The 23,310-nt window shown below is 39.2% G+C and overlaps 2 protein-coding genes across 6 annotated transcripts; one reads left to right on the top strand and one right to left on the bottom strand.

Moving 5' to 3' along the window:
• The first annotated feature begins 433 nt into the window (after positions 1–433).
• On the top strand, positions 434–7,076 carry FLOT1 (flotillin 1). 4 transcript variants are annotated; one of them, XM_051996172.1, is made up of 13 exons: positions 434–637; positions 1,430–1,486; positions 1,927–2,002; positions 2,087–2,177; positions 2,490–2,633; positions 2,798–2,917; positions 3,030–3,125; positions 3,621–3,773; positions 5,317–5,498; positions 5,730–5,775; positions 5,879–6,016; positions 6,425–6,589; positions 6,795–7,076. In XM_051996172.1, exons 2-13 carry the CDS (start codon positions 1,444–1,446, stop codon positions 6,801–6,803), a joined length of 1,263 nt encoding a protein of 420 aa, XP_051852132.1. In that variant the 5' UTR covers positions 434–637; positions 1,430–1,443; the 3' UTR covers positions 6,804–7,076. The 4 variants fall into 4 exon arrangements, with proteins under 4 accessions (XP_051852132.1, XP_051852131.1, XP_051852133.1 ...); XM_051996171.1 differs by lacking the exon at positions 434–637 and adding an exon at positions 686–885; XM_051996173.1 differs by lacking the exon at positions 434–637 and adding an exon at positions 686–916.
• Positions 7,077–7,536: 460 nt separating this feature from the next.
• TUBB (tubulin beta class I) lies at positions 7,537–12,658 on the bottom strand. 2 transcript variants are annotated; one of them, XM_051996169.1, is made up of 4 exons: positions 12,366–12,658; positions 10,713–10,821; positions 10,284–10,394; positions 7,537–9,562 (listed from the first exon to the last, which is right to left on the bottom strand). In XM_051996169.1, the coding sequence occupies exons 1-4, from the start codon at positions 12,420–12,422 to the stop codon at positions 8,505–8,507; spliced, it is 1,335 nt and encodes a 444-aa protein (XP_051852129.1). In that variant the 5' UTR covers positions 12,423–12,658; the 3' UTR covers positions 7,537–8,504. The 2 variants fall into 2 exon arrangements, with proteins under 2 accessions (XP_051852129.1, XP_051852130.1); XM_051996170.1 differs by lacking the exon at positions 12,366–12,658 and adding an exon at positions 11,202–11,219.
• Between the last annotated feature and the right edge of the window lie 10,652 nt (positions 12,659–23,310).

Genomic DNA, 23,310 nt, shown 5'->3' with positions numbered 1-23,310 from the left:
GCAATTGGGGTTAAGTGACTTGCCCAGGGTCACACAGCTAGGAAGTGTTAGGTGTCTGAGATCACATTTGAATTCAGGTCCTCCTGACTTCAAGTCTGGTGTTCTATCCACTGCGCCACCTAGCTGCCCCCCCACAATTTTTATTCTTTGAGGGCTTTTCTTTGTATCTAACAGCAGTTGGCAAAGTGCCTGGCACCTATTAAATACATCTTGACTAAGTGATCTAAGAACTCAAGAAGGTGCTGGAAAATCTGAGGTTGAGGTTTATCACTTGTTCTACAGACTGAGCTCGGATTCTCTCCCCTTCCGAGAAAGAAAAAAAAAATCTGCCAAATCCCAGCGTTCAGTGCCCCATTTCGGACAACCGGATATGATGGCACATGGTTACTGACAATGGGAAAGCCCAGGATGGAGCAACATCCCCAGAGCAGCGCGCGGCAGGCTTGGGTGCACAGGGGTGAAAGAGACCAGAAGGCAAGGGTGCAAGAAGAGCCGGGGAAAAAGAAGACAGATACGTTAGCTAGATCAGCCGGCTCAGCGGCCCTAACTTTTTGGAGGAAATCCCTCCATAGGTCGCGGCAGACGCCGCAGCTGAGAAGGAGCGCGGGAGCTGCCGGGAAGGGGGTGGAACCTCACGGTAGGGTGGGGACGAAGAGAAGGTTGGTCAAATCCTGGGGGCGGGGTCCGGGCTCTGCGGCAGTAGCAGGGTGCGGTTGGCCTTGGGGAAACAGCGGGGGAGGGAGCACTGGTACGGAGGGAGCCACAGCTTGCTTAGTTGCCCGTGTGCGAGAGCAGACCTGAAGTTCTGTCCTTTGAGCCGCCTCCTCTTCGCCCCCGGGGCCGCGAACCCCACACCCCTTAAAGGAAGTGAGGGCCGGGAAACAGGTGACCCAGGCGACGCCTAGCGCCCATCCGCGTGTGTGTTTGTGTGCGCGTATTTGTTTTTACGTGTGTGCATCCGTGTATACTCGTGTTGGGGGAAGAGGGGCTGTTAAATAATGGGGTTGGGGTCAAAATGTTGGAGGGAAGGGAGTCTGGTTAAAAGCTAGGCATCCATATACTGCAATATATCTAACATATATAGGACTGCTTGCCATCTAGGGGAGGGGGTGGAGGAAGGGAGGGGAAAAATCAGAACAGAAGCGAGTGCAAGGGATAATGTTGTAAAAAAATTACCTTGGCATGGGTTCTGCCAATATAAAGTTATTATAAAATAAAATAAAAAATATTTTAAAATTTTAAAAATGTATTTGGGGGAAAAAAAAGCTAGGCATCCAGAAAGGTGCTACATCAGTGAAGTGAGCTGTGTAGACTGGGAATAAGGTGACAATGAAGAAGGATTGGAGATGGAGTGGACAGCGCTGGGATATGTAAACTCCTTCGTTTCCCTTGCTGACCTCTAAAAATCATGTCTTCCCTCCCATTCTAGCTCCTTTTTGAAGCATGTTTTTCACTTGTGGCCCAAACGAGGCTATGGTGGTCTCAGGTAAGTGTTAATATTTTCCTTTTCTTCTGGAAACTTCAAAGCAATCATAAATTCGATCACACTCTCCCCAGTTTACCACCACCCCACTTCCATACATACACAAATATAATGTCTAGATTAATTCACTCTGCTAATAATAATTTTTATAGCTCTTTAAGTTTCATAAATATCTGTGATTCCTTGTCTCTTTTTCTACCTTTGCAAATTTTTTTTCCCCAACTAGCCCCCTTCCCATGACTTGACTGCCCCACCCTTCCCACAGGTCTGTTTTTCCTTTAGTACATCATCCCTTCTTTCCACCTGCTACTCAATATATAATAATATATTAACTTTGTTTTTCACCTGTAGCTTTTTTTTCCCTCTAATTCCCTTTGTTCTTCTGAATCCTGAAAATGCTATACTCCCTTTCCAGCCAGATTCATTGTATTCAACACTTGCAGGTTTCTGCAGAAGCCCGCCTGTCATGGTGGCAGGAGGCCGGGTCTTTGTTGTGCCCTGTATCCAGCAGATTAGGAGGTAGGTGAGAAAGGGATTCCAGAAAGATGGGCATTAAATGCTTTCTTTTCTTCAATTGCTCTCAGTCCTACTTTCTTTCTCCAGAATATCCCTCAACACGCTGACTCTTAATGTCAAGAGTGAGAAAGTCTATACTCGTCATGGTGTTCCCATATCAGTTACTGGCATTGCCCAGGTGAGGGTATAAGCCTATTTCTTTGAAGCTCATTATCCTATGCATCTCTGTCTGTCTCCCTCTTCTTCCCCTCCCAAACTGGGTATTGTTATATTCCCCACCCTTCTTCCTGCTCCTTCTTAGAAAATAATATTTTTATTCCAATAGCAACTGTTCCTTCACCCTATTTTTTTTACTAGGATATTATAGAACTCCTTTCTCCCTGGATATAAAAGACTTATAAGGAATTGTGCCTTCCTTTTCTTAATATCTCTTCCTGGAAAGGAAAATTCTACTTCCTGCAAACTCCCCAACAAACCCTTTTTTCCCCAGGTAAAGATCCAAGGCCAGAACAAGGAGATGTTGGCTGCTGCCTGTCAGATGTTCCTAGGGAAGACTGAGGGTGAAATTGCCCACATTGCATTGGAGACATTGGAGGGCCACCAGAGGGCAATCATGGCCCACATGACAGTAGAGGTGGATTAGAAAGAAGGGATTTAAAAATTGAAGAGATGGGTCTAGGAAAGCTACATGGGTGGATTCTGAAGAAATGAGGTGGGACCTGTTAAAAAAGAAATAGGGCCTGGGGACAAAAGGGTAGTGGGACAGAGATTTTAAATCACCTTCTTTATTCTGTCTAGGAGATCTATAAGGATCGACAGAAATTTTCAGAGCAAGTGTTCAAAGTAGCTTCATCTGATCTTGTCAACATGGGCATCAGTGTTGTTAGCTATACTCTCAAGGATATTCATGATGACCAGGTGAACCAAAAGTCCATCACCTCCTTTCCTCTTTCCTAGGTCATATTTCTCCCCTTCTCTCCAAGCAGATTTAAACATCCAGAATCTATAACCCCATATTTCTTTCCCCCAGGATTATCTTCATTCCCTAGGGAAGGCTCGAACAGCTCAGGTCCAGAAAGATGCACGTATTGGGGAAGCTGAGGCCAAAAGAGATGCTGGCATCCAGGTGAGAGGAGCAGGGAAGGACATTGGGTTCAATCAGTTAGCAAATATTTGCCATATGTGAACCAGCAAATGTCATAGAAAAGGAACTGGGCTTGAAATCAGAAAATATAAATTAATTCCTAGCTATGACATTTACTAGTGTTCCCATCTGTAAAGTGGGAGAAAGAAGGTTTATGCTACTTGAGTTCTAATGTACTTACCAGTTCTAAGTTACTATGGCATATTTTGTGGCTCAGTTCAGGGGAATGGAGATAAGTCATTAGAATATGTGAAGGGGAAGAGGCTGGTAGAAAGCCAGAGCTATTTAGCACTTGGGGGAGGTGGGATGATATGAATATGTTTCTGGGGTCTCATTTTTCAGTCAAAGGATCTAGAGCTGAAAATGACCTTAGACATAGTCTAGGTAATTGAGTTTCAATAATTTTAAAACTTGTAACTTACTCTAGACCACACAGGAAATTAATTCCACTACCACCCTTATCTTCTGTCCCAACAGGAGGCAAAAGCAAAACAACAGAAGGTATCAGCTCAGTATGTGAGCGAGATAGAGATGGCCAAGGCACAAAGGGACTATGAGCTGAAGAAAGCTGTTTATGACATTGAGGTCAACACTCGACGTGCACAGGCTGACCTAGCCTATCAGCTGCAGGTCAGAGACACCCATGCCATACTGTCTTGCCTCTACTCCTTGATTCTCTAGTTCTGACTCTTACTCTTCGATTTTCTTTTACTAGCCTTCCTCGTTTGGACATCTTTATTTTTAACAGTCTCTGATCTGCTTTCCCTGTCTTTTCCATAATACTAAAAGTATCAGAAAGACAAAGATTAAAGGCAGGGGAAACATAAACAAAGGCCAGTTAAGGCAGCTAAATGGCATAGTGGATAGAGCATCAGTCCTGGAGTCAGTAGGACCCCAATTCAAATGCATCCTCAGACACTTAACACTTTTTAGCTTGGGCTAAAGTCTGGGCAAGTCACTTAATCCTAATTGCCTTGCAAAGGAACAATCACAACAACTATACATATATATAAACAAAGGCCATAATCTTGTATGGTAGAACAGAAAAGAGACAGGTATTTGATTTTTAGTTCTGTTGGATTTTTTTTTTAATTGCTACTTTGGCTATAATAGATCCAATCCCTTCCCCTTCAAAAAGTCCATTTTCCCCAAACATTATAGTGACTATGGCTGAGATTACAAGATTTCAATGTATACCTAATTTTAGCATTCTCTTGAAGCTCAAAAAGGTAAGAACTTGACTAGTGGGTAGTGAGTAGTAACTTTATGGATGGAATGCTCTAAGCCAACAGTATAGGCTGAAAACAAACCATTCCTAAAAAATGTAGGTATGTTCTTTCATTTAATAATCCACATGTATTAAGTGTTTCTTGCAAAGAAACTGTTACGAGGGAAGTGTTACAAAGTTTAGAAAGATACAGTTCCTGGCTTAGTGAAACTTATTTGCAAATTACAAAAGAGATATCTTTTATGTATATTATTTTAATGTATATCATTAGAGAGTTGCAGACCAAAAGACTTTATGAGGTATGATGTCATCAATGTAAGTTATCAGGGAAGACTTTGGAGGAAAAAGCATTCATTTGATTTTGAAGAGGGGTTAAGCAAAAATTGTGAAAGAAGGTATTCCAGCTATATGGGTAGCAAAATACGTTTATCAAAATGATGGGGGGAGAAGTGTGCAAAAAGCAGTCAACATTAGATGAAGCATGTGTAAAATTAGGTCGGCACTAGATGTAGGGAGGCTTGAATACCAGAAAAAGAAGTTTCAACTTTATTAGAGAGCTACTTAAGATCTTTGAGTTTACTATCTATAAAAGAAAAATGAATTTGAATGATAGTGTAGAGTGTAGATAATGAAAGCAGAAAGACCTATTAGAAAAGTGCTATACTGCAGCAATGGTATAGTCCAAATTGGAGTATTAAGGAAGTTGGGAATATTTTTAGGAAAAGTCCTAAAGATATGAGATTGGTCTAGGGTATATTAAGTTGACTTTCCCTATACACCAAGATTTTAATATCCTTATTAAAAGCCAAAGATTATGCAGTTTCAGGTGGGATTAAATCTAAGCCTATGTTACATTTAACTCTCACCATCACATCCTTATTCTTAGTATCTGAACACTAACTTTCTGGTTCACTATATCTGATTTCTGGTCCCTAATTCATCCAGGTGGCAAAGACAAAGCAGCATATAGAGGAGCAGCGAGTGCAGGTACAAGTAGTGGAGCGGGCCCAGCAGGTGGCATTGCAAGAACAGGAGATAACTCGTCGAGAGAAGGAGCTAGAAGCTCGGGTGAAGAAGCCCTCAGAGGCTGACCGATACCGCTTAGAAAGACTAGCTGAGGCGGAGAGGTAAGGGACACCCATCCTATTCTCACTTTGAGATGGACAAATTAGATTTAGCAATTAGTGGTCTTGTCTCCCTCCATGAAAAACTTCTGTTATTTTATTCTCTAGCTTGCCTTATTAAGAATCTGCTCATTTACATCTCTATCCCATTACATCCATTTACATCTTCCTCCCTTCCTAGGGTAGAAGCAAATATTCCCCCCCTCTACACCTTTTTCCCCTTTTCTTTCTCAGGTCCCAGCTGATTATGCAAGCAGAAGCTGAAGCTGAGTCAATCCGGGTCAGTCAAGGGATAGGGCTAGAGAAAGAATGGATCAACAACTGGGAATCTTGTCCCTAGCTGTAGTCTTCCCTCTTTCCCCCAACAAAATCTTATCTCATAGATACGTGGGGAAGCAGAAGCATATGCTATAGGGGTCCGGGCCCGGGCAGAGGCTCAACAGATGGCCAAGAAGGCAGAGGCCTTTCAATTATACCAGGAAGCTGCCCAACTGGATATGTTGCTGGAGAAACTACCCCAGGTTTGAGTTTGGGCGAGGTTATATTCCTAAGGGAAGTTTAATGGAAAATAGAAAAGATAGTAAATTAGATTTTGGAAGCTCAAAGCAATGAATTGGGATAGTTGAAATGGGAAAAATTGGCTAAAACTAGATTTTAAACCAGAAAATGGAGAAATTGGATCAATAAACAGGTCAACAGAACCACCATTTATTAAGTGTTTATTGTGTACAGAAGAATTTAAGAGCCTGGTGAGATGTAGCAAGAGCCTGGTGAGATGTAGCAAGAATAATTTGGGGTGGGGAAGTGCCTGGATTATAGCCTGAATTAGGGACAGAGGATTGAGAACTCAGGTTAGAGAATGAATTCTTTAGACAGTAAAGGCAACCAGGGACAAGGACTACTTAACAGGTCTTTCTTCTTTCATTTAGGTGGCAGAGGAAATCAGTGGTCCTCTAAGTTCTGCCAAAAAAATCACACTGGTATCTAGTGGGGGAGGTACATTGGGGGCTGCCAAGGTGACTGGAGAAGTATTGGACATTCTAAGCCACTTGCCAAATTGTGTGGAGAAGCTCACAGGTGTTAGCATTTCCCAGGTGAGAAGCCTATAAATGGGGCCATATTGGTTGCTTTAATCTGGTTGTCAGATCTTAATTGTTAAATTGTGATATTGCTTCTTACCACAAAATGGGGCTGTCTCTAGGGTATATTTAAGCAATGACATGAATATTTGGGTTTCTTACCTAGCAAGCCTGCTATGGTAAGAAAGTATGCCAATACTTCCTTTTTCTCTTCCTTCAGGCAAATTAGAACAAGCCAATTTTTGAAGCAGCAACAAAAGGATCAAATTTCTATTCCTTCATGCACCAGTCAAATTTCCTGAACCCAAGGTCTTTGTTCTACTGCAGTTGAGGTAGCCCCACTTCCTTCCATATTTGGATTCTTCAGAACTTCCTGCTCATTTGCCTGTGTCTTGTGGGGGGCTGCTCCTCATCCTATCAGTAGCTATCCTATTCTAAAAAGGTGACCGCTTACCCCCAATATACTTATTTAGTCATCTAATTAAATGATTGTCTGCCTGAATTCTGGCTTTTTCCCTCTACTTTTTCTTCAATGAAAATAAGTTATCCCAGGCTGCTAGTTCTCTTAAGAGTTTTAGAATGAATAAGAAATTCTATTCCAGAACCACAAATGGAAATATAGAAAGCACTCTTAAAGAGAAGGACTAGTTGGACCTTTTAAATGGCATAATGGAGAAAACTATATTATAGTCAAGAAACAAACCTTTGGGAGAGGGAGGAGTATGGCATTTTTAACTTCCTCTAAGTAACCACCATCCTAAGTTCCTACCATTATCAAACTTTCTCAATGTTCCATCAAATTTATCCTATTCCTATTTCAATTTTAAGTGCAAAAAACACCCACCACCAAAAATAGTACAACTACTGAGCTGAAGGGCATTGAAGAGAAGACAGAATTCCAAGTCCCACCCCAACCCTAATATTGCAACTTCCCATTCCCTTTCCAAGAATCAATCAGACACTTATATTTGTAGGGTTTTTTCCCCTCATTTCCTGTTTATTGGGGGGGGGGGGGGGAAGGAAGAGGAGGCATCTTTTCAATATGAAAAAAAGCAAGTTCAACACAAAACAGAAACCTAGAACTGGGGGGATGAACCCAGTGTAGAAAATGCTAAATGGAAAGGATGACAGAAAATGAAAGAGATAGTGATGGGAAGTGTTTCTTGTCCCAGCTTCTCTTCTTTTGGAGGGAATCAATTTGGGGAAGGGAGGAGAAACTGAAAGAAAACTGAAATCTTCCTCAAATGAGGGACTTCTCTGGAATTTTGGAAGTTGAAGCAAATCTCACTGATGGGTCCCAAAATGAGAGAAGGAAAAAGAGCTTGAGGGGGAAAGCCCACTTGGCTGAGTGAGGCACAGACCCCTCCAAAGAAACATGAACACAAGTAGAAAACCAAAACTTGGAGGGGAGGAGGGAGATAATACTGTCAACACTTCCCCCAGAGCTAGGGAGAAAAGGAAGGGGCATTTAGAGACAGGAATGACAGTTTGGGGAATGAGAGCCTGCCCCTCCCCCCCAAGACTTTTATGGAATGGAATACTATTTCCTCTTCCCCCCCCCAAACACCCACCAAGAGAACGCTTTTCACTAGGAATATTACATCTTGGTCCCCGCATCTTCAAGGGAAGTCAAAGGACCTTTTCTCATGGTTACCATTTTAGTCCAGGGCACTTACTGGGCACCAAAACCCCTAAATTGAGGCTCTGGGTTGGAGACATTCTACTTCTTGAAGAGAAATCTGGTAGTGAGGAAGAAGAGAGTATATTACTGAGATGACAGGTCATAAAGGAAGAACAGAGGGCAAAAAGCTCAGCACCCACAAAAGAGAGAAAGATGAAGACAGAAAATGCAAACTTTAGAGGAAAAGGGTGATGGGGAAAGAATGTTATGAGAGTTGAGAAGACTGAGATGGTGGCAGGGGTATCTTCCTTACGCCTCCTCCTCTGCCTCCTCACCAAAATCCTCCTCCTCTTCAGCAGTGGCATCCTGGTATTGTTGGTATTCAGACACGAGATCATTCATGTTGCTTTCAGCCTCTGTGAATTCCATCTCGTCCATCCCCTCCCCCGTATACCAGTGAAGAAAGGCCTTCCGGCGGAACATAGCAGTAAACTGCTCTGAGATGCGCTTGAAAAGCTCTTGGATGGCAGTGCTGTTGCCAATGAAGGTGACAGCCATCTTGAGCCCACGAGGTGGGATGTCACAGACAGCGGTCTTGACATTGTTGGGGATCCACTCAACAAAGTAGCTACTATTTTTGTTTTGCACGTTGAGCATTTGTTCATCCACCTCCTTCATGGACATCCGACCACGGAAAACAGCAGCCACGGTGAGATAGCGCCCATGGCGAGGGTCACAGGCTGCCATCATGTTCTTGGCATCAAAGACTTGCTGAGTGAGCTCAGGGACAGTTAGGGCACGATATTGCTGGCTCCCACGACTGGTGAGGGGGGCAAAGCCAGGCATGAAGAAATGGAGTCGAGGGAAAGGGACCATATTTACGGCCAATTTGCGGAGATCAGCATTAAGCTGTCCAGGAAAGCGAAGGCAGGTGGTGACACCACTCATGGTAGCAGAGACTAGATGGTTGAGGTCACCATATGTTGGTGTAGTAAGCTTGAGGGTTCGGAAGCAGATATCATAGAGTGCTTCATTATCAATGCAGTAGGTTTCATCTGTATTTTCTACTAACTGATGGACAGAGAGAGTGGCATTGTAGGGCTCAACTACGGTGTCTGAGACCTTGGGTGATGGAACCACACTAAAGGTATTCATGATTCGGTCAGGGTACTCTTCTCGAATCTTGCTAATGAGCAGGGTGCCCATCCCTGATCCTGTGCCTCCACCAAGTGAGTGAGTCAGCTGGAAGCCTTGCAGGCAATCACAACTCTCTGCCTCTTTGCGTACCACATCCAAGACTGAATCCACCAGCTCTGCCCCCTCGGTATAGTGGCCTTTGGCCCAGTTGTTGCCTGCCCCAGACTGGCCTGGAATTGGGGATGGGAGGCAAAGCAGATCAAGATGTTTGCTATGACCCCACTACCACCAACCTGTACCCCAATCACATAAAAACCTTTTATCTATCTTTATCTAAGAACAGAGGTGCCAAACATGCCCAGATTAGAATCTGAGAAATATTTTAAATAAGATTTACTATAACACAAATAACATTAATGTGTTTTTCTAAGTTAACATGCAGCCAATAAGGATTTTTAGTTTAATGTTTTCTCTTTCTGAATTTAACACTACTGCTTTAGATTCTCTTCTTTACTGTTCAATCCCTTAAGTCCCCTTATTCTACCTCCCATCGAGGTTACTCCCCTGCTTTTCTAGAACTCTTCAAGCTACAACCTAAATTGAGTCCATTTCCCAATTTTGAATCCCTAATTCCCTTGCCCCATTAATTACATTGATAATAAGTGCTCCTTAAACTTTCCTGAATTATTTGAAAATACCTATATAATTTAGTTCGATTTCAAATTTACTTCAACAAGACTCTGACCTATCCAAGGGATTCAATTCACACCCAATGTTAATGAATCTTCAAATCCAAGAGTGATGACTATTTGGAAATTTTTCTGGATTATTAAGAACCAATGAAAGTGTCTTCCCCACCCACTCTCCCAGTGGTAAGCCTACCTTCTCTCTATGTTTTTAAATTTACTTCAACTTTTTATTACCTTAAAAAAAAAATTCACTTCAACTTACCAAAGACAAAGTTGTCTGGCCTGAATATCTGGCCAAAAGGTCCAGAACGAACAGAGTCCATGGTTCCAGGCTCAAGATCGACCAAGATGGCCCGAGGAACATATTTGCCACCTGTAGGACAAAGTGCAATATAGGTATCGGCTTTCTTCCTTCAGAAACTGAAGAAAGAAAAGCGGGGTCGCGGAGGTCTTTAAATACATGGCCTTCCCACCGCCATTCTAGTTTTTACCACCAGGTGGCAGCAGAGAACCAGTCTTGGATTACCCAGTGGAGGAAAGGGGCGTGGGAGTGGGAGCTGGCGTCTAAAGACATGGGGAAGATGGGCATAGTCTCTGGGAAGTGAAGGAAAAAAGATCTCCCATGGATAAATTGTTTCCCTCTTTATCAGAACGTACAACAGAGATGAAGGTTCCCTTCCCTGCCCCTCACCAGTGGCCTCATTGTAGTAGACAGAGATCCGGTCCAACTGCAGGTCGCTGTCCCCATGGTAGGTGCCAGTAGGGTCGATGCCATGTTCATCACTGATCACCTCCCAGAACTAGGAAGATAGATGAGTAAAGAGTTGAGAAGTGAAAGGATTAAAAATTCTCCCCCATTCTCATGATGAGTTATCAATCCCAAATTCCCCTCTCAATCCAGGAGTCACTTTTTTTCCGATAAAAAACCAAGTGGATATCCCCCACCCCTTCTTATCCTGGAACAGATGGGACAGCAGAAGCAGCTTGTTACAGGATTATCTACCCTATAGCTGCTTGAGATAATAGGACTGAAGGGGACCAACTCACTCCAAGTAATCCTAGGGGAGGGTAGAGGCCAGATGCCTGGCTAGGAAAGATAAATGTCACGGTTGCCCTTCCTTTCCCTATCAGGCAACGCCCTCCGCAGCGCACAAAGAAAAAGACAGCAGCTGCTACCCACCCATTCCAAAAAATTCACTATAAAGCTAGCCGATGGGAGGTGCGAGAAGGCAAGTCGGGAAATAATAGACAATGGAAGCCAAGGGTGGGGCTCCTTCCCCCATCCAGTACAGCCCTAGAGCACAAGGGAGTTCTTGCCCCGCCCCAATGGGTCTCCGCCTTTTTGCCACAACGTAGCAAAGTCGCCTTCCCACTTCCTTTCCACCCCCATCCGTTACATTATCTCGCGCTGGGGGTAGGGAGAAACAACTCTTTTGCACATACATATTTCTTTGCCAATAATTCCCATTTTTCTTCTTCAATACTGGAATCCTTCCCATACTTTCCCATTTTTAAAAATTCTGTCCTCGTGGGACTATCCATTCCGAACACCAGGTAACGCGCGGGAATTCGCACCCCACCCCCGCTCCCGCTCTTAAAGGGAAGGCTTTCATAGAAGATGGAGGAAGGGGAACCGTTTCCCCACTATCCAACCTTCCTCCATACAAAAGAGAACGGGCGAATATTCCTAAAGAAATATTTAACATTTCAGATTTTCTTTTGGGGGGGAAAGAGAATTTTTTTGGGAAACTACGAGTTTCCCATCCCCGCCCGCCTATTTCATTCCCTTTTTCAAGAGCTTAGGGCACAATGCGGCTTCTTACATCCCCATCAGGATTCTAGCAAAAGAATCAGTTTTGAGTGGGGAGGAGGCGGAGAGAAGCAGAGATGCACATGGGATGATACTGGCTTCGCTTTGTCTCACGCGTTTCCGTCCCTCCATTTCTGACACAAAGTAGCTTACGAGATTCCTTTTATACATTTCCTCAACCTCCACTCCAAAACCCCAAGGGGAAAGAAACACATCTTTCAGTTCATACATTTAAATCACTTTATTGGTCCCTTCCTCTTAAAACCGATAGAAGGGCCCAGGTTGAAAGACGCCAATTAAAATAGCCCAGGTAACAGAGTAAGGGGGAAAAAAAGACCCTCCAGGTTTCTCTACAGAAAATTCCCGCCGCAAAGAAAGTTTAGATTTCCTTTTTGATTCGTGCTGTTTTGAGCAAGGAAAGGAAACTAGTAATAGTTCCACCATTACTTTTTTTTTCAAGAAATCTTTTAAATTTTCTTTCCTTTAAAAAAAACCAATGGAGGTAAGTAAAATACGTAAAATCAAACTCCTTACCTTTGCACCGATCTGATTGCCACACTGGCCAGCTTGGATATGTACGATTTCCCTCATGGTTAGAAATTACTTTTGCTTGTCTCGTTACGTGCAGGGAGAATTTTTATATAATTTCCCCCCCTCCTTTCCGCTGAACTGAGCTTTTTATTAATAGAAGGTTCCCCAGAAGGTTAGAGCTGCCAGTTCAGAACACAGCTGCACAAACGTTCTGTGAAGGAGAAAGAAGGAAGGGGGGAAGGGAGAAGCCTGGGAGGAGAAGCAGGGCGGGGCGCGTTGCGCTGCGTGGCCTGAGAGGAGGGAAGGTTTCTCTTGTTAGGCGCCAGCTATATAGTAGACAAAGCCTGTCTATAGAAGCACTGATTGGTCCATACCAGGCAAGTGTCTGGTACCCATTGGCCTTTCCTCCCGGTACCAAGCGCTATATTTATTGGGAAATGTAGTTCTCTATTGTTGTCCATGCAGCGAGATGAAAAAGGGAGTGGTAGGATGGTTGGGAGATTATTTTTTATAACGAATAAAAAAATTAGACACTTTCTAGAGCATTTTTTTTTTAAATTGAACATTAAAAGAGTGTAGGATTCAGATCTGTGGTAAATGGAAAGTCCAGGGATGCAAGGTGGTGATACTGGTTTCAGAGTTGGTACTTTGTGGGCCTTCCTGCTTCAGTATTCCTAGGACTGCCCTGCTAAACTCAAAAGAAATGTAGGGAAAGCATAATGTAAGTTTGGGATAAATAGTTACAGGATCCATTCCTCTTCCCAAGATTTAGGTGTCTAGCTTCCCCTATCCCAAAGTTGTTTTTTTTTTTTTTAACCTATAATATTATTTTATTAGCCCTTCGAACCTTGTTTTATAATGTTGGGAAAAGTGGGTGTTCCCAAATTTGTAATTTAGAGGAAATTACATCTAAGTCAATTTGATTGTCATTTATAATGAAAACTGTAAGATTATTGAGTTATTTGAAGCTATCATAACGTTAAAATCTAAAATTGGTGATTGGAAAGGAGATAAGGTGAAAATCTTATCTGGATTGGTTTTGTTTATTCATAGCAGTCCAAACAGGATAAAAAGTAAAAAAGCAGAATTAGTTTATTCCTCCCACCCCTTTATAGGGTAAAAGAGATATCAAAGAACACAGCCCACAGCACCCTAAGGATAGATGGAATGGGCAGGCAGGAACAGCAAAACTCAGCCCTTTTGGACCTGTATGTGCCAAAATGTTTGTGGCAGCCCTCTTTGTAGTGGTTAGAAACTGGAAATTGAATGGATGTCCATCAATTGGAGAATGGCTGGGTAAATTGTAGTATATGAATGCTATGGAATATTATTGTTCTGTAAGAAAGGACCAGCAGGATAAATACAGAGAGGTTTGGAGAGACTTACATGAACTGATGCTAAGTGAAATGAGCAGAACCAGGAGATCATTATATACTTCAACAATGATACTGAATGAGGATGTATTTTGATGGAAGTGGATTTCTTTGACAAAGAGACCTAACTTCATTTCAGTTGATAAATGATGGACAGAAGCAGCTACACCCAAAGAAAGAACACTGGAAAATGAATGTAAACTGTTTGCATTTTTGTTTTTCTTCCTGGGTTATTTTTACCTTTTGAATCCAACTCTCCCTGTGCAACAGGAGAACTGTTTTTGGTTCTGCAAACATATATTGTATCTAGGATATACTGCAACATATTTAACATATATAGGACTACTTGCCATCTAGGGGAGGGGGTGGAGGGAGGGAGGGGAAAAATCTGAACAGAAGCGAATGCAAGGGATAATGTTGTAAAAAAAATTACCCTGGCATGGGTTCTGTCAATAAAAAGTTATTATATGTTGGAATCCTTACAAACTGCTAACTAATTAGAGTTGATCTAATCTTACAAGAAGATTTTGGCCAGAACCTGAAACAAGGTACTAAGTAGAACTAATTAGTACAGTGCTTGTGTTTACACCTTTGTGTTCACACCTCCCTTAAAGCTCTTTGGGCCAGAGAGCACTATGGGAGAAAACCCATAATCCCATTCTCTCAGAAGATTCACATATAAGGCCAATGAGGAGAGAGAGCAATTCCAGAATACATTTTCCACTTGGCTGGCTGGTCGCAGAGGAGAGTTCGGCTGGACTGGAGAGGAGCGACTCTGGTGCAGACAGAGAGCACTTTGACAGATTTCAGTGGAATTACACCAGAAGCCCTCTCTCCGAGGCAAGGCAGAATATATTCCACTTGGCTGGCTGGTGGCAGACGAAGAGTTTTCAGAGGATAAAGCTACGAGTGGAGAGTTCAGTGGACAACCAGATTCATCTTCATCTCACACCACTGTAGTTGGTGGCTAGGCTCCTGCACTTCCCCCACTGAGACCAAGCTGGTCTGAAAGACTCACCAGAAAGCTAGCCGAGCCCCAAGTGAAGAAGACAAGAGATTCATTCCATCTCTGTGCTGATTGGAGGCTAAAGGGCAAAACCCTTGGATTTGGAGACATTCGGAGGGCTCTAAGCTAAACCGGCTGTGTATTGAGAAAAACAAGAACTCCAACATTTGAACTCCCAACAATTATAAAATAAAATAAAATAAAAACTCAGCCCTTTTTCTGGGGTCTCTGTCAATTCTCTTTAATTTATGAATTTGCCAGGTTTCTTATAATAGTCTTGTGGCAAGATCATCAGTTCTAGAAAAATAAAAATTGGTGGTGAAATTCCCAAACAAGAAATAGATTTAATAAAAAATCTATAATTCTATTATATAGAAAGGATTTCTAACAAGAATTAATTTAAATTTGAAAAGAAGAAAAGCAAAGCAAATGAAAGATTTTAAATAAAATCATGTGTGACTCCTGGTAAACTTTATACTGGTTGTATGTACTGAGTTATCTAAAAGATGTTCCCATTGTTTAAAGAGATTCTGTGAATAGCAGTCTATTTTTAGCAGAATCATTTGTATAATGTTGAACTTAAAATCATCTATTTAGACATCAAGATAAATTATGAATTTTCTTACTGTGATGAATAGAGATCTCTTAATGTTACCAGATTATAGTCAATACCTATTACTTAGGATATGTGATCCTTGAGAACTGAAATCACCTGAAGCTCTCCACTTATTGAAACTTGCTAAATGAGATAAAATTCCTTGGGATTATTAATGATATTGTTTTAAGTTTTTTTAGTTCAGGTATGTCTGACAGATCATTAAATCAGTAATCCATCATTCTAGAAAAATGCCACCAGCCACTCAAAGGGATGCGATCAATAACAATTGATAGATTTGACTTAGAGATAAACAGAGACAGACAGACAGAGATAGATAGGTAATATTTATGTATATATAGATATATAGATAGATGATGGATGAATAGATGAATAGATGGATAGAAAGCCATCTCTATCTATCTAGAAATAGGTATGAAATAAGGTTCTTAAATGTTTCAAAATGATGCAAGTATAACTGACTTCTTGTACAACATGAAAAATAGGGAAATATATTTTAAAGTATTGTAAATGTACAACCTACTTCAGATTGTTTGCTGTCTTGGAGAAAGGAGAGGTAAGTGACAGAGGGAGAAAAAGTTTGGAACATAAAATCTTATAAAAATGAATGTTGAAAAATAAAATAATATTGCCAAAAAAAAGAATAATTGAGTATTGATATAACTTATTCTTCTGATCATTCAAACTAAATAAAAAAAAATGTGGTTTGGAGAAAAGACATAAGTACTTTTAATATAATTGAAGTAATGTAATGGGCTGAGGCTTGAGTTGATGCACTGAGGTCCCAAGCACATGAGGCTAAATAGTAATTGGACCATACTCTATTAATATATAAGCTTGGAGAAAGAATGGCCCCCACCCACTCTTTGTGCAAGTCCTGATGTGTTGTATAGGAAATGACGATTTTGGTGGGTGGAGGCAGGGGAGTGGAAAAGGAAGGGGAAGGAGAGACTTTTGGGATTGCCATTGTCATGACCTTTCTGTTTGTTTTCTCTTCTTCTTTTTGCTGAGGCAATTGGGGTTAAGTGACTTGCCCATGGTCACACAACCAGGAATTGTTAAGTGTCTGAGGCTAGATTTGAACTCAGGTCCTCCTGACTTCAGGGCTGGTGCTCTAGCCACTGAGCCATCTCCTTCCCCTTCCTTTTCCACTCCCCTGCCTCCACCCACCAAAATCGTCATTTCCTATACAACACATCAGGACTTGCACAAAGAGTGGGTGGGGGCCATTCTTTCTCCAAGCTTATATATTAATAGAGTATGGTCCAATTACTATTTAGCCTCATGTGCTTGGGACCTCAGTGCATCAACTCAAGCCTCAGCCCATTACAAAGTAAAGTCAGCTTTTTATAAGTAAATTCATCTGTGCAATGATTGAATCTAGGGGTAGAAAGCCTCTTCCTGCAAGAGTATTGTTACACGTGTTTCGATGACAACTGAAAATCCCCTCAGCCTGTCATCCTCTTCACTCAATGTGCCTCTTTAAACACTTTCTTTGGCAGATGTATGCTTAGACATCAGAGCACTCTATTGTTTACAAAACTAACATTCCTAACCCTTTCTGGATAACTTGTTTGATTTATGTTCAAATGATGCATGACACTGGATTACCAGTCCAATTTCTGATCCTGAGACTCAGGATTCACTGGATGCTGCTTCAACCAACTTCTGGACCCTTGAGTTCATCACTCCTTCTATTGGGATCCAAAAGATAGCTCTAAACCCACTCCCAGCAGGAAGCAACTTCAGAAAACAGGACCATCACTCCAAAACCGAAAAGATTATGGGGTCCCATTTTGGGGGGAATGAATAAATAAATAATCCTAGCAAAAAGTCGTGTCCCTAGTAGCAAACCAGTTTATAGGAGGGCCCCAGGGAGAGATACTGACAGGATTATCTTGTCCTTAAGTGGGCCTTTGTTGAATTTCTTGTTTTGATAGAATTATCTTGTACAAATAAACTATCTTGAATTGATATCCACAAGTAACTATATACTATCAGGAAGCCAAGCTACAGATATAAACCCCCAAGATTATTTTGTATAAAGATTCCTTAATCTTCAGTTGACTTTCTAAACCAAGCAACTAACATAGTTAGCATCCCTTGCTTTTCTTTATAGGAAAGAGTCCTTTCCTATAAAAGGTGCCATATTTCCCCTTGTAAATTGCAAGTTCTGCTAGCGAACTTAGCCTGCCTTATGGCATCATAATAAAGCTTTTGCCCCTTTATTCAAAAATGAACCAAGTTTTTGAATTCTTTCTAAATAACTCCCCACCTTCATGACTTCTTGTACTCCATCAGTATCAACAGATTATGGGAGGTAGTTGGTTTCCACACTCCATTCAAATTAATGTTTCTCAGGCATGGTCCAGGATATCATAGTAACTTGGTCAAGCAGATCACCATGGTAACCCCTCCTAGGCAGCTGAACCAGAGATGAGAACCATTAAAAGAAAGGAAAGTTGGATTTGGGGTTGCAGAGAGAGAAGAAATGATATTACCTCAAATTGGTATATTTTCCTTAGGGACTATAAAGTCATTATCATTTTTATGTGGAGCATAGAAATATGGAGAGGTATTATTCTATTTTAGAGTAATGTCATAAAAAATTATTATTTATACAACGCTTTTAAGTTTTTATAGCAATAAAGTATATGTGTATAATACATACACATATATGTCAACTCATTTAATTCTTACAGCAACCTTGTGTGGTAGATACTATATTTATCCTCATTTTACAGATGATAGAAATTAAAAGGACTTAGGGTTCTGAGATCTTCTTGTCTCTGAGTCCAGCATTCTATACATTATCCTACTGTCCAAATAGAAGAAAGTTATATCATGTTATCTATGGTAAAATTTGTCATTTCCTTATTGAAAATTTGTGAACTGGGACTACCAGTTACATATGCCACTGCTATATTTAACAAAATGATACTTTGAATAATAATAATACAAAGAATAGCAAGTCATATATACATACATATGTATGTACTTATATATTTATATATTAGTTTGAAACTAGATAATTCAATTTTTAAAAATTTTAATAGTATTTTATTTTTTCCAAATACATGCAAAGATAGTTTTCAACATTCACCTTTGCAAAATCTTCTTTTCCAAATTTTTCTCCTTCCCACTTCCCCTTCCTCAAGACAACAAGCAATCGAATATAGATTTAAAATGTGCAGCTTTTCTAAACATATTTCAATATTTGTCATGCTGCACAAATAAAAGCCGATCATAAGGGAAAAAACATGAGAGAAAAAAAACAAGCAAACAAATGAAAACAAGGTGAAAATACTATGCTTTGATCCACATTCATTTCATAGTTATTTCTCTGGCTGGGGATGACACTTTCCATCACAAGTCTATTGGAATTGCCTTAAATCATCTCATTGTTGAAATGAGCCAAGTCCATCACAGTTGATCATTACATAATCTTGTTATTACTGTGTACAATATTCTATTGGTTCTACTCACTTTACTCAGCATCTGTTCATGTAAGCCTTTTCAGGCTTTTCTGAAATCACCCAGCTCATCATTTCTTATAGAACAATGATAATCCATTAAATGCATATACCATAACTTATTCAACCATTCCCCAACCAATAGGCATCCATTCAATTTCCACTTCAAAAAGGGCTGCTACAAACATTTTTGAACATGTGGGTGCTTTTCCCTTTCTTACAATCTCTTTGGGATACAGACTCAATAGAGACACTGCTGGATCCAAGAGTAACTTGGTGTAGAAAGTGTTTTGTAATTATGTTCATATAGTTCTTGGCAGGTAGATGCTTGCTGCTGGACTTGGTTGGTAACATAGAAATGCTGATGATATATGTGGGTTTATTTTATATTCAGCAACTTTGCTAAAGTTGTTAATTGTTTTTAGTAGTTTTTTAGCTGATTCTCTAAGTATACCATCATATTATCTGCAGAGTGATAGTTTTGTTTCTGTTGGAATACACGGGAGAGCTGTTGGAATACACAAGAGCCACCAGACAGTGGCTGCTGGAGATCCAACCCAGAATGGATCTCCTCTTGTGAGAGGATGATACAAGGAGACTGAGAAGCAGTTGTTGTTCTCTGACCTGTCTGACTGAGAGGCCATTGCATTGTCTGACCTGTGTCAGCAAAGGCTGCCCTGCAACTCCTTCAGATGTTATGATCCACAGCTGTGGAGGCTCCTACAGACTTGACTATCCCTTAACATGTTTCCTCATTACCTACTTTAATACCTTCATTTTTTTTTTTCTTCCCTTATTGCTTAAGTTAACATTTCTAGTATTATATTGAATAATAGTGGTAATAATGAGCAACTTTGTTTTATTCCTGATCTTTATGGGTAGGTTTCTAGCTTATTCCTATTACATATAATGCTTACTCATGGTATTAGATAGATGCTACTTATCATTTTAAGAAAAATTCAATTTATTCCTATATATGCTCTCTAGTGTTTTTGTTTTTTGGTTTTTTTTTTTTTTCCTGAGGCAATTGGAGTTAAGTGACTTGCCCAGGGTCATATAAGTAGAAAGTGTTATGTGTCTGAGGTCAGATATGAACTCAGGTCCTCTGACTTCTGGGTTGATGCTCTATCCACTGTGCTCCCTAGCTGCTTTTCTCCAGTGTTTTTAAGGGTGTTGTATTTTGTCAAATGCTTTTTTGAGATACTCATATTATTTCTGTTAGTTTGGTTATTGATATAGTCAATTATGCTAATAGTTTTCCTGATATTATGTTCCTGGTATAAATCCCACTTGGTCATAGTGTATTATCCTGGTGATAAAGTTGCTATAATCTCTTTGCTAATATTTTATTTAAGATTTTTGCATCTTTTTTTTTCTTTCTCTTTTTTTTCTCCTTTTGATCTGATTTTTCTTATATAGCATGATAAATGTGGAAATATGTTTAGATGGATTGCTTATGTTTAACCTACATTGGATTACTTGCTGTCTAGGAGAAGAACGGTAAAAAATTTGGAACACAACGTTTTGCAAAGATGAATGTTGACAAGTATCTTTGCATGTATTTTGAAAAATAAAAAGTTATTTTAAAATGATTTTTGCATCAATATTCATTAGGGAAATTGGTCTATAATTTTCTTTCTCTGTTTTGGCCCTTCCTGGTTTAGATATCAATGCCATATTTGTGTCTTAAAAGGAAATTGGTAGGACTTTTCCTCTTATTTTTCTGAGTAGTTTATATTGTATTGAAATTAATTTTTCTTTAAACATTTGGTAGAGTTCACTTGTAAATTCATCTGGCTCTGGAGAGTTTTTCTTAAGGAGTTCATTAATGGCTTGTTCAATTTCTTTCTCTAAAATGGGACTATTTAAGTAATTTGTTTCCTCTGTTAATCTGGCAACCTATATTTTTTAAAAGTATTCATCCATTTCATTTAGATTACCAGATTTATTGGCATACAGTTGGACAAAATAGCTTCTAATTATTACTTTAATTTCCTCTTCATTGATGGCAAAATCACCCTTTTCATTTTTGATATTGGTAATTTGGTTTTCTTTTCTTTTTCTCGTCAAATTAACCAGATTCATCTATTTTGTTGGTTTTTTCATAAAACTAACTCTTAGTTTTATTAGTTCAACGGTTTTCTTTCAATTTTACTAATCTCCTCTTTTATTTTTAGAATTTCTAATTTGGTATGTACTTGGAGGTTTTTAATTTGTTCTTTTTTCTAGAGTTTTTAGTTGTATGCCCAGTTAGTTCATTGATCTTTTTTCCCTATTTTATTCTTGTAAACATCTAATGATATAAAACTCCTTATAAGAACTGCTTTGACTGCATCCCATAAGTTTTAGTATGTTGTCTCATTCTTTTGGATGAAGTGATCAATTTGTTTCTATGATTTGTTGTTTGATCCACTTCTCCTTTAGGATTAGATTATTTCATTTCCAATTAATTTTTTGTTTATTTTCCATGGCCCATGTAATTTTTATTGCATCTGAAAAGGATGCATTTATTATTTCTACCTTTTTGCATTTCATAGTGAGATTTTTATGCCTCAATAACATGATCAATTTTTTGTATGTGCTATGTACTTTTGAGGAAAAGGTATATTTTTTCTATTCCTATTAAAATTTCTCCAAAGATCTATCATACTTAAGTTTTAAAAAATTCTATTCACTTCATTAACTTCTTTCTTGTTTATTTTGTGGTTAGATTTATCAAGTTCTGAAAAAGGGAGGTTGAGATCCCCTACTAGTGTGGATTGGACTTGATTTCATTTGTGTAATGAACTTCCCCCAACAATAAAGATCTGTAATTTCTCTGCAACTTACAGTTTTAAGACAGTTTCCTGGAACACTAAGAAGTTAAGTGACTTCATAATAGTCTATAAAATCTATCCTATTTTAAAATATGTTTTATTATATTTGCTTTTTACACTTTATCACTTCTCAATAATCCTCCTTAATGTAATATTATTCCATTACATTTTTAAACCATAGTTTGTTCAGCAGTTCCTCAATTAATTGGGCATTCAATTTTAAATACTTTAAAAATTGCAAGCATTTATTTTCTATCAATCCCTTTCTCTATTACTATAACTGAAAAACAAGAAAGATAAGTGCCTGGCATATAGTAGACACATTTAATAATTAATATTTCACAATAAATATATGATGGGAAAAAATTTACAGCAAGTTTCTCTGATAAAGAACTCTTTTCTCAAATATGTAAAGAACTGAACCAAATTTACAAAAAGAGTCATTCCCTAGTTGAAAAATAATCAAAGAATATGAAGAACCAGTTTTCAGAAGAGATCAAAGCTATCACTAGTCACATAAAAAGTGTTCTCAATTTGGAACTACACCCAAAGAGCTATCAAGTTGTGCATACCCTTTGATCCATCAGTATTTCTACTGGGTCTGTATACCAGAGATCACAAAAAAGGGAAAAGGATACACCTGTTCAAAAATGTTTGTAACAGCTCTTTTTGTGGTGACAAGAAACTGGAAACTGATTAGGTGACCATCAGTTGAGGAATGACTGAATAAGTTATAGGATATGTATGTTATGGAATAGTATTATTCTATAAGAAATGATCAGAAGGATGATTTCAGAAAGGCCTGGAAAGACTTACATGAACTGATGCTAAATAAAGCCAGTAGAACCAAAAGAACATTATACACAGTGGCAACAAAATTATGTGATGATCAACGCTGATGGACTTGCTCTTTTCAACAATTAGGTGATTCAGGCCAATTCCAATGTATTTGTGATGGAGAGAGCCATCTCCATCCAGAAAGAACACTGTGGGAACTGAATGTGGATCATAACATAACCATCTTTTTTGTTGTTGTTTGCTTTTTTTTTCTTTCTTATTTTTTTTTCCTTTTTTGATCTGATTTTTCTTGTGAAGCATGATAAATGTGGAAATATGTAAAGAAGAATTGCACATATAAAAATATACTGCAGTCTGGAGGCGGGGGATGGGTGGGAAGAAGGGATGGAGAAAAACTTGGAATATAGTTTTGCAATGGTGAATGTTGAAAACTATGCACGTATTTTGAAAATTGAACGTTATTATTAAAATATATTTCTTAAAAATGCATAGAATAAAATATATTGATTAACAAAGGAAACTAATATATAATTTCAATATATGAAATAAAAAGTAACTTTGAAAAAAGAATTCACACAACATGAATGTGATGATTTTATTTTCAAACTGCCCTCCTTTCTACAGATTTTACACACTGCATTCTAGTATAAAATATTGTTTTAAAATATATTTTTGTTATCATTCCTTATAACATCACTAATATTTCCCAATGTGTACGTTCCTCCTGCTTCCAAGGAATCTTGAAAACAAGAATGAGAAAATTTTTTTAAAAAGATAAAAAGTGTTCTAAAGTATTATTGATTAGATACTTATCTTATCAATAATTCTTTAGAACACTTTTTATCTTTTTAAAACAACTCGAAGAT

The sequence above is a fragment of the Antechinus flavipes genome, chromosome 4, assembly GCF_016432865.1.
Source record: "Antechinus flavipes isolate AdamAnt ecotype Samford, QLD, Australia chromosome 4, AdamAnt_v2, whole genome shotgun sequence".
In the NCBI taxonomy this organism is placed as follows: Eukaryota; Metazoa; Chordata; class Mammalia; order Dasyuromorphia; family Dasyuridae; genus Antechinus; species Antechinus flavipes.
Note: the sequence above shows the minus strand (reverse complement) of the source record. Positions and strands in the feature narration are given on the sequence as shown.